At 30.1% G+C, this 17,029-nt stretch overlaps 3 protein-coding genes across 3 annotated transcripts; all 3 read left to right on the top strand.

Annotated features, from left to right (window-relative positions):
- Positions 1–1,195: 1,195 nt before the first annotated feature.
- Positions 1,196–3,550, top strand: PCOAH_00048130 (Uncharacterized protein; the record flags this gene model as incomplete). The annotated part of the gene is made up of 2 exons (XM_020061596.1): positions 1,196–1,213; positions 1,292–3,550. The coding sequence occupies 2 exons, from the start codon at positions 1,196–1,198 to the stop codon at positions 3,548–3,550; spliced, it is 2,277 nt and encodes a 758-aa protein (XP_019917257.1).
- A 1,313-nt stretch (positions 3,551–4,863) lies between these two features.
- On the top strand, positions 4,864–11,017 carry PCOAH_00048140 (Uncharacterized protein; the record flags this gene model as incomplete). The annotated part of the gene is made up of 4 exons (XM_020061597.1): positions 4,864–4,947; positions 5,124–5,959; positions 9,773–9,869; positions 10,007–11,017. The coding sequence occupies 4 exons, from the start codon at positions 4,864–4,866 to the stop codon at positions 11,015–11,017; spliced, it is 2,028 nt and encodes a 675-aa protein (XP_019917262.1).
- A 3,967-nt stretch (positions 11,018–14,984) lies between these two features.
- On the top strand, positions 14,985–16,304 carry PCOAH_00048150 (Histidine-rich knob protein-like protein KPRPC; the record flags this gene model as incomplete). Its single annotated transcript, XM_020061598.1, has 2 exons — positions 14,985–15,095; positions 15,297–16,304. 2 exons carry the CDS (start codon positions 14,985–14,987, stop codon positions 16,302–16,304), a joined length of 1,119 nt encoding a protein of 372 aa, XP_019917160.1.
- Between the last annotated feature and the right edge of the window lie 725 nt (positions 16,305–17,029).

Genomic DNA, 17,029 nt, shown 5'->3' on the forward strand with positions numbered 1-17,029 from the left:
ATGCGTATATATTACTAGCTGCTTTATTTTTTTTCTTCATAAATAATGTAGCTATATTGAAACAACTAATGTTCTAACCTGCTCAATATATATGACTAAATACAGAAAAAAAAAAGGAGAGTTCAAATAAATAAATATACATTTGTAATAAATTCCTCTTTTTCTAATAATTTGCCATTATTACCAGATTTGCACATAAAAATTTATCTACAAATATTTATCTACCCAGTTTTTTTTGTTTTTTCTGGTGGGCGGAATAGCCTACCAAAGTTATGTTGCTACCATAATGCACTTCTTTATTAAAAAGTAAAGAATAGTTCACAAAATATTCTTAAATCCGTATTAAAATTTTTTTGTTTTTGTATAATATATGTAAAGAAGATATCTTCTTACGCCTTCCTTCGTATAAAACAAGGATTGAGCGTACTTGGCACTTGGAACGATTAAGGCACATAGTATGTATCAGTAAAAATTTGTACAGAGAGTGTACCCAGTGTAAAAATGTCATAATAACCTAACATGCATATACTGCTGTACATAATGGTTTATTTTAGGAAAAACATTAAATCTAAACCCTGGAATCCTTAATCTTGAAACCATGAACCCTACACATTATTCAAATTGAAACAACCCTTTTTTAAAAACATAAAAGAATTTGTTTTTGTATTTTTGTTCATATATAATTTGTTCTTAAATTGTACCATAATTTATTTTAATTTAATAATGATAATTTTTTTTCTTTGCATATACAACATTCACTCACAAGAACATGGTACATTCGAACAGAACAACTGTCAACGGTGCTCTACGAACAGTTGTGCAAGCCAAAACGGGTAAGGACCACCACAGGGACAGAGAAATTTCCGCAGCCAGTAACGAACATGAAACCAATGGGAATAGGGCGCAAAAGTTTCCTTTTTTCTCCAGGAGAGCAACTATTCTGTTTTTTATTGTTACTTGCATTTTTTTAAAGGTCAGTTTACCCCCTCACACATAAAAAAAAAAAAAAAAAAAAGAAAAAGAAAAGGAGTTGTATGATCAAATATGGGCGTATAGAGCGTACAAGTTGTGCAAACTGAGCGTACTGCACGTGCTACGAGCCATGCCACTATCGCGCAGCTACTGTTAAATGCACATGTTTTTGTCACTCTAGAATGTTTTCCTTACTTTAAGTTTATGTGGACGCTGTTTATTAATGCTGTATAGGAACCATGTTCTATAACATACCACAATTATATATAACGTCCGTTAAATTCACCATCATTATCACCTTTGTCCTTCTACCTTGCAGCATCAGGATGACTTCGCAAGACAGAAAGAACATCTCGCCCTATTACTACTAAGTAATAGAGTTGCTAGAAATTTAGCCATGGAAACAGAACGAATTTTATCAGGAGATGAGCTCGAACTGGCACAGGGTGAAAATACAAAAGTAAGGACAAAGTCCCATGTACGGACGCAACTTGCTGCCACTAAACTTATTACTAACCCTGGTTATTCTGGTCCTCCTGGAGCTGGCGCTGCTTCCTCCCTCGACCCTGGTCTTGATGCTAAGAATGGGCAGGTTCCTGGTCAAGGTACTGAAGCTCCCGGTTCTAATAGTACGGGTAGTAATCGTAGTATAGGTTCTGTTGTTGTTCCTACTTCTAATGAAGCAAATTCAGTGAGCTCCCCAGGGGAAGAACCACCCCTAGTATCAGCAATAGAAAATCCGGGAATAGCTCCTACAGCGGAATGTGCTGCGGGTGATGTTGTAAAGGTGGCGGATCCTTCAAGCGGCAACCGTAAATTAGAAGGAATTGCAGCAACTCCATTAGAAGAGGAGCTCGAATTGGCACCAGATGAAGAAGCGGATGGACCAGCCGAACAGGAAGTCGAGGAGGTGGACTTGAGCTGTTTTCCCTTTTTGCTATCCAATGGAAAACAGTGTGTAACATCCCTTCGGGATATATTTCGTCGTAATAAGGAAGAGGTAAAACAAGAAGAAGAAGTAAAAGAAGAAATTAAAAAAGAACTAAAAAGCGGAATAAAAGCGAAGTGGAAGAAATGGAAGAAGAATGAGAAACAAACAAACGAGGAAGTCAAGGAAGAAGTAAAAGAAGAAGTAAAGGAAGAAGTAAAAGAAGAAGTCAAGGAAGAAGTAAAAGAAGAAGTAAAGGAGGAAGTAAAAGAAGAACTAAAAGAAGAAATCAAGGAAGAAGTAAAAGAAGAAGTCAAGGAAGAAGTAAAAGAAGAAATCAAGGAAGAAGTAAAGGAAGAAGTCAAGGAAGAAGTAAAAGAAGAAGTAAAAGAAGAAGTGATAGAAGAAGTAAAGGAAGAAGTAAAAGAAGAAGTCAAGGAAGAAGTCAAGGAAGAAGTAAAAGAAGAAGTGATAGAAGAAGTCAAGGAAGAAGTCAAGGAAGAAGTAAAAGAAGAAGTAAAGGAAGAAGTAAAAGAAGAAGTCAAGGAAGAAGTAAAAGAAGAAGTAAAGGAAGAAGTCAAGGAAGAAGTAAAGGAAGAAATAAAAGAAGAAGTAAAAGAAGAAGTAAAGGAAGAACAGAAAGAACAAAAAGATCACGCAGGGGAAGAACCATCCCTAGTATCAGCAATAGAAAATCCGGGAATAGCTCCTACAACAGAAAATGCTAAAGAAGAAGCTCCTCAGTTCGAAACGGAAGCTGCCAAAAAAGAAGTCACTAAATGTACAGAAGAAGATAAAGGAACAGCTGAACAGCAGGTACAGGAAAAAAAAACATATTTCTCAAATAGATACCTGAATTTTGACAATTTTTGTCAGAACCTACGAGAATCATATGAAGACGTAGATAATGATGATAATAAGGAACAAAAAAAGAAAAGGAAGAAGAGACAGGGAAAAACAGGTAAAATGCTAAAAAGGGTAAACAAATATGAGAATGAAATATCAAAATATGGAGAAAGATCATTACGATATGATAAGGAAGAACATATATATGATGAGCACGGAATGGACGAATTATTATTTGGGGAAATTAAAAAATATGAAAAAAACGGAACCCATAGAACTAGTAATTTCTACTACGAAATGTCTTGTTTTGATGATAGATTGACAGATAAAGAAATAAATAAGAAATTAGAAAAAATGGAAGAATTCCCTGAAAAATGGGAATTAGTCTCCCTCTACTGGCAATCATACACAAATGAAAGAGGTAGATATATTGATGTTAGAAAATGTTTGCTAGAAAAATACCTAGAATTAAAAGAGGAACAATCTTTCGAAGCTCTCCAAAAATATAATAAGAAATGGAAAAAATGTGAAGAGATAATGCACAATAACTTTGTAAAACAACACAAGCATATTAATGATGTATATTATACCTTCGCTGCAAAAGAAAATGTAAGCAGAGATGAATTCAAGGAAATCTTAAAAAGCGTGAGAGCTTCATGGGAAGATTACGCGCTTAAGACAACGGACAAATGTATAGCTCTTTTGGAGGAACCAGTTGTCTCAGAATTCAAGTTCTCGAGGTATGTCGGTTCAGGATTCGTGGCTGAGGGTCCACGGTATGTTATTCAAGGGTTCTTTATTTAGCTGCAGGGTGCACTAAATGTGTTTAACTATGCAAAACCTTAATCCGCGATCGAAAAATATTGAAAATTTTTTTTTAGTATAAATTAATTTCTTCTGTTTCTCAATTATAGTATAATTGAAATTTCTCTTTTTTTTATGTAATATTTTACCATCAATAATCATACTCATAATTTTACAGAACAACTTATAATGATATGTAGAGATATGTTTTATGCTTATACGGAACCTATATTTTTTACACAAAAAATATTATTAATGCACTATATATTTCATTAACATATTGTAATTTCGGGGAAAAAAAGAAATTAACATTTAATTTGTGTAAACTATAAAAGATTTTTACAACACCCTATGATTTCCGTTTCAAGCAGAATTTTATGAATGTTCTATTTTTTTTTTTAGCAACAATAATACATATAAATCAAAAATTGGAAGTAAAATAAATGTATTGGATAAAATATCATTAAATAATTATTTGAAATAATTTTTACTAATTAAAATTTAAGGAAACGCCTCCATTACTTTTTTAGCAATTTGTAAAAATTCCTATATACTATTAAATGAGAAAAATGGCTACGTATGTTGTAAAATCAAAAGTTAATGTATTTATAATAATATAAACATAAATATATCACAAAACAGGGGGTAATTAGATAATATGAGGAATTAGTGCATTTAACAGCATCAATACGACCTGCACAAGTGGAAAATAAATCATTATCTCTATAAAAAGTAAAAAGTACTGCCACAAAATTATTCACTTCTATTGTATAGAATCATTAGTATTGATAATCATATTTAATATAAATTTTAAGTGTTCATATAATATTTATGTGCGTATCCAAAAGAATGAACAATATGGCGTAAATATATATTATAGAATTATAAAGAACATATATATATTTTTTTTTAGTGCTAATGAGAAATTTACAACGTATAATTCTGTTCCTCTTCTTATTATACACTAGGATCTATTTATTAATTTTTTTAAAATCTTGATATTTATAAGAATTACCTTCATTTTACATTAGTGCGATTCTTGCAATTAAGAGAATATAATTGGAAAAAATTACTTAATATTATTATTATTTATTTTTTTTTTTTTTCTTTTTCAATTGAAGAAAACCTTATTTTCCATAAATAATATACGTCGTACGTAAAATATAATACACGAATTTTATAAAATGCGGAAAAATCTTTTGAAGTAAAATGGAACAATAATTTTGTTGAATAATATCAAAGGAAAAATATTATATAATAGAATAAATTTTTATTGCTTTTCACACATTTCTGAAATTTGAGGCATACACAACATGAAGGGAAACAACAAGGGCATCTATTTTCTAAATTTCCTTATGCTTGCCATTTTAGCAACCCCATGGAAATATTCTAAAGAAGTATGTATTTAACAATTAAATTTAATATTATATATACCAACATTTTCTACATTAATACTATGCACAATATGAACATTTCCCTCTTCACATGTTTTTATACCCTGATGAAACTGTTATCCATGTGTAAATAAATATGCTATCGTTAATAACATTTAAATATTTTCCCTAATTTTTAGATAACTACTGACTTGGGTGAATCACAAGATAGGATAATCAACCCTAGAACAATATTAAATTGCAGAAATGGCAGATTGCTAAGGGGAGACATAGACATAGATTTGGAAGTAAAATACGACCTCTTCAAGGATAAAATTGTGAACGTAGTGGATGAGGATGACTACGCATTCGAAAACAGAGTAAAATCAGTGATGCAAGATGATAAATTTAGAGAATGCTTTAATAAAATAAAATGCAACGAGAGTTCTCATAGATCTGACAACTTTAATGATTCTTATGAAAATGTTCTGAGTTATGACCAGTTCTATGATTCCTGCCAGAAGAATGATCATAATTTAGACCAGTTCTATGATTCCTGTGAAAGTATTAATAGTTCTGACAAATCATCTAATAAAAACAATTATGATGATGAAGATGAAGAACTTGGTAACACTTACTATACTGTTGCCCACAGCGGAGTTCCACAATATAACGCAAAGGAATACGAGATGCCTTTAACGGGTACGCGTAGACACAGGAAAAAATCTATATTTTCAAGAATATTTAAATTTCTGAAAAAACAAGATGCAAAATATGAAAAGTACATATATAATACACTGAATGGTGACATACCTCAAAATGTTAAAAATCTTTTAGATGGAATTATATCACCAGAATTAATGAAATTCGTTAATGTACTCACAATTTTCTTTCCAGTTATATCGATCTCTTCACTACTATTTCTAGTAGTGATAATGAGTTATTTCGTATCGGCCACTATAATGGCCCCACTTATTTGTATATTTATTGGTCTCCTAATCATTGTATTCATGCCTATTTTTTACAAATACGAGAAGTGCAAACGTTTGACTAAAATATATGGACCACATATATCTGCAGGAAAACATTAGCTATTATGAAAAATATATATAAAAGGCATGTAAACCCCAACAGTCCATGCACTAATTCTATAACATATATAAACATTTTTTTGATACAAGCGCATAGAAAAACCTTCTACGTGCATATGTACATGTCACATATATAAACAATTAACCTTCTTATGTAATTTAAAACCTTAAAACGTACCTTCCTTTGTATTATTGCTTCGTACTTTTGTCCTCAAAAATATAATACTCTCGTATTAATTAGTTCTTTATTTTTTTTATTTCGCATGTGCTGTATTATAAATAGTATCTTCTAAAAAATGTGTTTTAATATTTTCCCTTATACTACACTATATTTGGCATATACATTGGTAAAATGTTTTTATACCTGAACTTTTTCATTTCCGATAAACTTTGATGAAATCCAATTCAACATTTTTCCGTGGTAAAGACTTTTACCTGTCTTCTTGCATAGAGATTTCACGCATTAGCTAACTTTAATAATCGTTATTTTAAAAAATAAATGTACTAAATACGCACTGACGCTCATTAAGGTAAAAAGGCAGAACATTATACGAATTCTAACTTTATATGAATATACATATGTATTTTTAAATTTCTGTACATTCCTGCAGTGATTAACTCCTTCTCAATTATTCTAGGCATTCCATTTTTTTCATTTAAAACATCAACTATATTATTATATAAAGTAGCACATTTGAAGTTACTATTTCATCACATATAATTTCAAAAAAACACATAGACGCGTTTTTGTCTTACAACGCCATTATTTCGTGGGTCACCTTATTACAGTTGTAGCGAATTCATTATATGTGTGGAACATTTTTATATAATGTTACTTTATTACTTTTTTTTTAATTTCTCATTGGTCAACACATATATTGCGCTCTTGCTATAAATGAAATTTGTAAGGACCATCTAATCCCTGGTTCCATATTTTGACAGGTGCTATTATATAATAAAGGAAGGCAGCGCTACTTATATCCTTTTCCATTTTCCCTTTTCCAACACACTTGACATAGTAAAAATCATCTTAAGAATGATTCTCTTTATTAATTATTAGTGCTCCTTAATATGTTAATTATAATATATAATAGAATTGCATTAAAACAAAAGGAAGAAAAAAAGAATGGGCGCAAAAATAATTCCGTAAATAAAGAAAGTATGGGCTTATATATAAATATATTTAACCCAATCCATACAAGTCTGAGTGCATATACGTAATTTTTTTCTGTATATGAAAAAATACTTATATGCTTATGTATATATATTCTAAGAATAAGCATTTGTTAGAACGAATCATTAGTACATTTAAATTTATCTGGGTCATTCATTGAGCTTTATTGCATATATACTAACATTTTTAATATGTGCTGTGGAAAAATATTATTTTTCCCTGTTTCAGTTTTTTATAAGTGGAACATAGCAACAGTTATAGACAACGTAACACGTATTTCAATAAGAAATGTAAAAAAGTAATATTATAAAGCAACGCATTTTATGTAATTTATTAACGTTCCTTTTTTTATTTCATTAGATATTGCTTCAGTGCGCTCCATTATTTTTAATTTATTAGAAAGTAGACAATATCTTCAAGTTTTTTTGTGTTTTAATACATTTTTAATTGGTATTATTACGCTATATCCATATCAACATTCGGCTTTTTTTTCTTTTTTTTCTTTTCTTCGTTTTCCATATAAAATTTGTTCACTATAGCACTGTACGATCATAGTTGACTTTATTTTTGCACATAAACTTTTTATATATATTAGTAAATTAGCGAAGTATTGTTTACATGACTATCATGTTACTCCAATTCACCCATAATTGGGAATAAATCCATTTGGCACTGCGCCCTCTTTTGATAATAATTCATTGTACTTATATATATGTCCAGCTGACTAGACACTTATAATTCAAAGATGTCATTTATTTTCGAGAGCAAATTATAGAAAATCTACTATGCTAATTTTCTTTGTGGGAACATCACCGACTGTGCAAGAAATACGTGAATGTGCAACACGGGAAGCACACAAAAAGGAAATAATTATAGAATAGATAGAACCAATTATTACATAAAATTGTAAGTTCTCTCACAAATTAGCATATGAGAAGATATATTCTTACTCTGAAAACATAGTCTTCCCTTTATCACATTATAATTTGACATAAAGAGTATAACGCTGATCAGATAATAAAAGTGTATTTACTAATTAGATAACTTCATTCTTATAAGCCTTTTTTAATAAATACTTCCATAATTGAAAGTATTTTGCAACTTTTATAATCACACAAAATATAATGCACAAAAAAATACAGTACATCGACACTCTGAAATGTTGGATTATTTATTTACGCGGATGCAATTAAAGATGCACACGATGTATTTAAACATGCTTCATATAAAGAATATTTCAGAAATATTTGCTAAAAAAATAGTGAATAATGTGCCTTAGATTTTATTTATCCATGTCTTCGAATAATTGAAATAATAGAAGGAGCATATGACTAAAAATTATATTAATATTACCATCATAAAATATTGACAGAAGGTTTATTCCACTTGTTGTGCATTGCAAATTGAACTACTGTAAGAACATAACACTGGACTTGTTTATAATATCATATAAAGTGTGCCAGCAGTCAGACTTATCTAAAATTTTACACCTAATTAATATCAATAAAATAATGGAACTTTCATCTTATTTTAAAAAATTTAATTAAGAAATTCTTATAAGACTTAATTATTCATTTTGACAGAATTAAAGGAACCAATAATAATTCTATACTTTAAAAATATAGATTTTCTTTTTCATTTTTCTTTGCACAACTGTCATTTATAAAGTCGTTATGTGCCCATTAATATGAATAGACACTCTGAAGGAACATTTTTAGAAAACATTTTTCAAAATTTTCTAATAAATTACCCCCTAAATATTTTTTAACATTATAATGTATATTACGATAATGGAAGTATTTACGAATGCTTTAATATTTTTGCTATGACTCCTTAATGCTTCCTTAATATTTACAATTTTTACAAGAATTTTGCTTAATTTTATAGAAATACGAAGTTATAAATATTTATGCAGCGCGATATATTGTTATTCTTACATTTTTTGTACTTTTTTTTTTTTTTTTTTTTTTTTCAACCCCTATCATCTAAAATTACACAAAAAAATTCGTAAATTTGTAATTCGTGTGCGTATATTTATGAGTTAAATATACTTATAATGGTGTTTTTTATACCCCGCCCGTGTCCTTTCCACACTTGAATGATATATTGCCATATAAAATTAATCACACATTTGCTTTGCGTACTCCGCGATAATGATATATGATTTTTAATTTTTGCAAAACATAATTTAAAAAAATTACCTTAATTTTAATTTAATTTTTAACACTGATAATTAATTTAAATGTTAGTTTGTAATATTTTTTTTTTTTTGGGAACATTTTACATAAATGATTACGCAGGAATTGCTTTACACAAGGATGTACATTTTTTACGCATTTTAACATAACACATAATCATTGAAATTTCACACTTTACCAGCCCTTTTAAGTGAGAAACGCTTGAAAAAAAAGCATTAAAAAGTATTAAAAAGTATTAAAAAGTATTAAAAAGTTTTAAAAATTGCCAAGCGATAAGTAAAAAACACCGCAAAGTGTAACGCTGAATATTACACAAGGGAAAAATCATTATATAGGAAGCTAAATAAATAAATTTTTCAATTACTATAATGTCTTAAAAACATTAGATTATCAATGAAAGAAAGGACAGACCGTAAATCACACTTCTTTACTATTACTCTTACCGTTACCCTTTTTATTTCGACCTGGAGACACATATATGATGTAATAAAATATGGAAATTAAATTTAATGATATATTAGCCCTATCACTTTTTTTTTGCATTTTCACTTATAGAGAAATATTTTGTTCACTTTGCTAATATATACATCCGTTTAACTCCTTTTTTTCCTGTCTTTTAGTCACTCAGTACTGCTAATGCATGGGACAAAAGAGTCCTCCCTCAAAATATCACCTTACACACAGGACCCGGTAGAATATTAAGGGGTGATATTGAACCAGAAACACAGCAACAATATACGGCACTAAAAGAAAGAATTATAAATTTGCTAGATGAAGATGATGAGTCATTCAGAGAAAGGCTAAATGCATTAGCACAGGATGATCATTTTCGGAAACAATTTAATGCGTTAATGCGGGATGGCCTCTCTCAAAAAGGGGGTAACAAAATAATTTTAGACAAGTTTTTTCATAAACATGTTAACATATTAAATGAGAGTGATAATAATTTGGAGAAAAACCCTTTTCTCATCTCACCAGATGTAAATCACAGTAATCATGACAATTCGGACCCGTTCAAATTTTATAACAGTTTGGAAGAACTTTCTGATGAACTGAAAAGTAAGAATTACTACAAAGCGAAAATAATTGACGAATTAAAACGTCATGAAGAGTATAAAGAAAAACGGAAGAGTAAAATAAAACGAACGAATAATCTTAAGAGAGAACCAACCAATGGAACAGAACATGCTGTGCTCTCTAAATTAGAAAAAGATGATATTTTCGAAGGATTTCTCCATCGTTATGCGTATGAAGAATTAGTAAAACCAAGAAAAAGATCAATGTTACCTACCTTCCTAAAAAAAGCGGATAAAAAGTTGAAAGCAAAAGTGAAACGATTTTTAAAGAAAAAAACACCTGGGCGTTATGCTGATAATGGTCAAGACATCATGGGAAAGTCCTTTTTATTTGTAAAAAAATTCAGAGTTTTTATTCCTATTTTGTTTTTTTTGCCATTAGTTATTTTAGCAACTCCACTTATTATTTATTACACATTTGTATTTCAAACGAGCATTTTAGCCATGTTTTCGTTAGTAGGAATATATCCCCCCGTTCTACCGATATTGTTTGCTGCACTGATTGCATACGGTGTATTTAATTTGATAGTGCGTCCCCGCAGGTCTAGCATATAAAAAAATATCTGTTGGAATGAAATATATAAAACGGAAATACTTTCAATGCACATTATTGTGGACCTTTTCATTTTGATGAAGTAATTTGAATGTACATGAAAATATTATATGGACGCAATCAAAATATGTATATGCGTCCAACGTGTTTGACACATTCGAATGAAATATTCCTTTAAAGTTTCACACTAATTTTTTTTTTTTTTACTTATTTTGTGTGCGCACATATGTAAGTAGGTTGCTCCTTTTTTAAACATTAACATTGATGACATTCCTCATTTGCACAATGATGTACCTTTTTTTTGCAATTTTTTTTTCGTTATATATATGTGTATGTGTTTGTATATATACATACCCATAAATTTTTTGCACACTTGCTCGAAAAATGTTATATTTCCTATGCAAAAAGTAATGTATCATAGAATAAGCGGTACAATCACTTTAAAATGTGCATAGTAGGAACCGCAAGACCATTTGTTATTTTTATTTTAAAACCTTTAAAACTGAATACAATTTATAAATAATACTTTATTATTCTGCTGGCAAATAAAAATACAAGGATGTATTAAGGAAAAGTGCAACATTATAAAAGGATGGAGCACGGTGTGTGATATTATTCCTATCTGAAGTGTCACATAGAAACAGTTGAATAGTTAACACTTTAGTGTTACATACATAAAACAGTGTTCATTGGGATACACTTTCTTACACCACGCACTTTGTATCTCTGTATGGCACTAACTTATAATAAAGAATCATCATACTTTTCTGTATTATGGTGCTGCCGAAAATGGAAACATGTTAGCACACGCTTATCTTTACTAAATTATGCAATGAATAAATAGTAGTAACAGAAGAACAGGGAAAAAATGCTTTACAGAAGTTTTAACGGAAAATAAGTGTACGTCGGATTGTACATTTTTTAATTTGTTCCATATTATGGTATACATGGATATATTTGTTCAAACGAGGAAAATAGGACTATCTTACAAGCGCTATCATATAATTAAGAATGAAACGAAAGCGGCAAAAGGGGAAACAATTTATATACCGAAGTACACAGCAGTTGTAATTGCAATTATGTTACTCTTACATGGAAAAAATCTGTACAATAATTTTTTTCCGGTTAAAAAATAACACAAATGATTATTTGCTATTAAACAATTTTTCGAACAAACAGACATTTTAAGGAACGGCGCTGTAATGTATTAAATTATTCCATGCATTTCTATTTGATGATTTCAAATAAATGTGCATATATATGTCACGCGTGTGCTGCGTCACACGTAAATAAAACGATGAACCTTTATTTTTACGTACACCTGCATTATATACATAGAAGGAACATGTACGTACAACTCATTAGTACTTGACAAGATTAACAGGTGGAGATTAGGTATTATACCCATTTGTTTCTTATGCGTCCTCTTAATTATTTGTGCTATATCACCTTTTATTATTCTCTTTTCATTTTTTAAAAAAGCGCCCAAATAAATTCTTATTTTGCCATACCATAATTGGTAGTATGGGAATTGTTTTATATTACACAGGAGGAAGTGTGTATTGGTCTATGGGAAGGGAGGGGCACCCGCACCCTTATTAGGACTAAGTATAATATACTCGAATATATCGCACAACTTTAAACAAAGGAGACAACTCAGTTGAAAATTGGCACTTTATATATTAATCTGTGTCAAATATTTTGTACTCATATGTGTAGTAAATTGTATGAGTAACATGGGGCTCACGTTGCGCATAAGCATACGAAGTATATTTTTTTTGTTGAAATATATTCTGACGCATTATTATCAATTATTACGCTACAAATGTGTTGCCGAATGGATCCTATGAATTTTTTTTTTTTTTTTTTTATTCTAACAATGCAATGCAAGTAATATTTTTTTCCCGAAGGAAGGAAATGAAAAATATGTAATATATTTTTTTCTCTTTTTTTTTTTTGTTCTATATTATGCAGTAAATGCACGTTCATGCGAATATTAATGGATAGCGCAGCATACGTTTCTTATGCACATTGGTATGCTCGTGAGTGGGATGTGTGAACAGTGGCATAATTAACGAAAACAGGTTGAATTAACGACATTGTTAAGGGGAAAAATGTAAAAAATTGGCTTATCTATATTTCCTATATTTGAAAGGATTAAGACATACTTATCTGCGTGCTGGAGTTAATGATACTCACCCTCCCGCGGCACATTACAAATATGTGTACACATGCAATAATTATTCGTCACGCCGTTTATCACCCACTTATTTTGCATGTAGGTACATCCGCTTTACGTTATTCATAATATACTCTCAGATATTTTTATAAAAAAAAATAGATGGATGTTCTGCATGTTGTGGTCAATCTGAATAATTCGCTATATCACTTATATATATAAATTTCCTTTTTTTTTTTTTGAACGTCCAGCTTCTTTTTTCATCATGTAGCTATGTGCAACGGCTATTTTTCTTTATTTTTTTTTCCTCTTTATAGCTACTGCAGAACCTAATTTATGTCATATAAACTTTAAGTTCAATTTCAAAATTTTCCTAACCTTTTGGGACTAATTCCCGCAAAATGTAATTTCATAGAAGGGTAGAAAATTAGGAAACGTCTCTACATAAAACGCCCTTTCAATTAGAAAATACCACGTTAAAGAAGCACTAAAATAGCAGGTTCCATTAATGGGGAAAAAATACATACTGTGTTAAAAATAAGCCCTCCTTTTTTCAGATGTGCGTAAAAAAAATATATAGATATAAAAATAAACAAATGAATCCTTCTTCATTTCCATCTTTTCTGTAAGAATGTAAGAACTACTTAACAGAAAATTTTAACATATTGACGAAGCAATAATAGGCTTCTCATTTTAAACTACCCTCGCCCTAAAACTAGCCTTAAAAAATAAGAAGGGCTCTTTTCTGTAATATCCACAATTGGGCTTAAATATGTGATGGAAATAGCTTATTCCTTATTTATTTTTATTTTGATAAATGACAAAAAAAAAAAAAAAAAAAGCCGGTTGCATATGCAGAGGGAAATCCGCCAAAACATGAACACATTAAACATTTAAATATTGACCACTTTGGGATTATAAAAAATTACGAAAAGCCTACATTTACGTACTTGTTTTAAGAGAGTAAGGATAAAATTCTGATCTTATTTATCAAAAAGCTCAAAAATCAGGAACAAAAAAAATTTTCCTTCCCTCTGTGCAAATTAAAATTTGCTTTCGCCCATGGAAATAACTTTAAAATGATAATAGATGAATTATATCCACATATTTAGTACTATAAAATAAATGCATTTTTGATAAACTTCGCTCACTAATACCCATCAATCCCGTGTAATTTTTTCAATGGAGCAATTTAATTAACATACATTTGCACCTAAAACATTACATGCAAATAACAATTGTGGAAAATATTAATAATTTCACATAAATATTGTTCTCTAGATTGGATAAATTGTTCGAAATTCTTAATAAAAATTTTGATTTTTCTCTAAGGTACTCGTTTTTTAAGCTTATTTTAATTAAATCCGTACATTTTTTGCATTAAAAACTTTTTTTTCCTACACTTTTTTAACCAACATATATTATTACCCGTTTCTTGGAAACAAAAAGTTAATAAATTAAAAACGCTAGAATGAATTTACTTATAAAAACATATGTTAGATGCATATTCTTTTTTTAATGATGATACATTAATCAAACGTGAATATTGTTACCATTTTTCATATTTGATTTTTCACGTGGGAACTTTTAATTTTTAAACTGCCAACAATTTATTTATTTCGTTTTTTTGTATATCGCAACTTTTACAGTACAACTAATCATCTGTGAATGCTTCCATATTTAGATCAATAAAATCAAACTCACAGAAGGGAAAATTAACGAATTTAAATTGTAAACTATTTAGTACAAAAGTAATCCTTACATTAAAACGGTTTTTTGCGTTCACAAACATGGCTATTTTTAAGGGATACAACGCTACTGAGAAAATTAACATTTCTCAGTTTCTCTGCAGAACATTTTTTGTCACTCTTCTAATTTGGTTCCTAAATTGTTCTAATTACGTAAGAAAAGAAAAAGATATAAAAGCTGCTCTACTACTTTGGGCGCCATTTTGTATAGTTGTACGATGTGGAAGCATTTTTGCGTATACGTGTATGTTCGTGCACGGCATACCTTCGTAGCATTTTCATTAGTCCCAAAAAGTAACTATTCATTTTTTCCAATTATACAAATGTTCACGCATTTTTTTTTTTTTTTTTTAGCAAAAATGTGACGGGAGGAGTGACCTTCAGAGTGAGCTGAAGCCCACTACCAGCAGATCCTTATCAGTAGTACGAAGAATGGGAAAGTACAACCCTCCACTCAGAACCCGCGTAGTAAAGGAAGTTACCCGTGGAGGCTTTAAAGAGTATGAAGAAAAATATGAATCCAAGCATTACACATTAAAGGAAAACGTGGATGAAAAAAATAAGGATTGTGATGAAAAGTACGAAGCAGCCAATTACGGATTCAGAGAAAAGTGCCCCTACGAAGTGAACCCATATACTGGTGCAAATGGACCTGATATTTTATTATTGAAAAAGAGATTCCATGAGACTTTGAACAGAGATGAAGATGATGATGATGACGATGAAGCGTTACTAAGTAGTAAGCTACCAGGTTCATTAGACGCATGCGAAGGAGGATATGGTGGAAAAAAAAAAAGACGTTCCAAGGCAGACGATGAATATCCTACTATAATAAAAGAATACGAAGAAGTTGGCGCACAAGGATATAATAGAGGCCCTGGAGGACGAGGCAAAGGAAAAAAACGCCCAACACCACATGGTCCAGACGCAGAAGAATACCCAGAAGAAGATATGGGAGCATACGGACCACCACCAAGAGCAGGACGCCCAGTTAAAGTAACAGAACCTGATGATGATGAAATGATGGCCTATGGACCACCTACAAGAGGAAGAGGCCCAGTTAAAACGGGACAACATGGCGCACCGGGTCCATCAAAAGATCCCTTTAAGGACCAACCACATGGAAATTTCAAGAAAGGACAAGCACCAACAGTACACCAGGGACCAAAGCAACCAACCAACGGACCCAAGCCCCCCGTAAATCAACAAGCCCCACCTAAACCAACCGTAAGTCAACAAGCCCCACCTAAACCAACCGTAAGTCAACAAGCCCCACCTAAGCCAACCGTAAATGAACCACCCAAAAAGGAATCTAAAAAGGATAAATCCAAAAAGGACAAATCTAAGAAAAATAAAAAATGAATAACCAAAGAATAAGCAGAAGATAGCGTATATTATTCTATATCAAAAAATGTGGGGATAGAACATCAAAAAGCTTTAATGTTGTCAAAATGAGAAATTTTATTATGGAAATGAAATACGATAAAATTCAATTATGAAACAATATAGAGGACTTCATATGCGCAAGGAGCTAAAATGAGATTTAAGTCAAATAAAAATAATAGCATATCATATAGAAATACAATTGACAGTTTATAATTAATAAAATTTCGACTGTGTATATATAATCCCCCTCCAAAAAAAAGCGAAAAAAGAAAAATTGAATTAAATTAAATTCACATATATATTTTTTTAACAATGTATTTTTAAATTATTTTCCCTTATATGTGATTAATTTAATATGTCCATTTCATATTTTTAAAGTGAGTATTCATTCTATTTAGTTCTATACATATTTTCTTAATATTTATATTTATATTTATATATTTATATTTTTTTTTTTTTTTTTTTTTTTTTTTTATGTATTATGTTTTTTCCTATTTTTCATGATGAACGAGTATAAAAAAATTACAGTGTGACACGTAGGTAAATATATATTATATATATATATATTTTAAAAAACAATTTTTTAACTTAAAGGAAAATATAAATCGAAAATGTAATAAAACAAAATGAGGTGTAAAATGGTTATGTTACAGAAGGAAATTTAACAAAAATGTCTCGAATAATCGTTACAACTGGATTAG

Source organism: Plasmodium coatneyi, chromosome 13 (assembly GCF_001680005.1).
Source record: "Plasmodium coatneyi strain Hackeri chromosome 13, complete sequence".
Classification (NCBI taxonomy): Eukaryota; Apicomplexa; class Aconoidasida; order Haemosporida; family Plasmodiidae; genus Plasmodium; species Plasmodium coatneyi.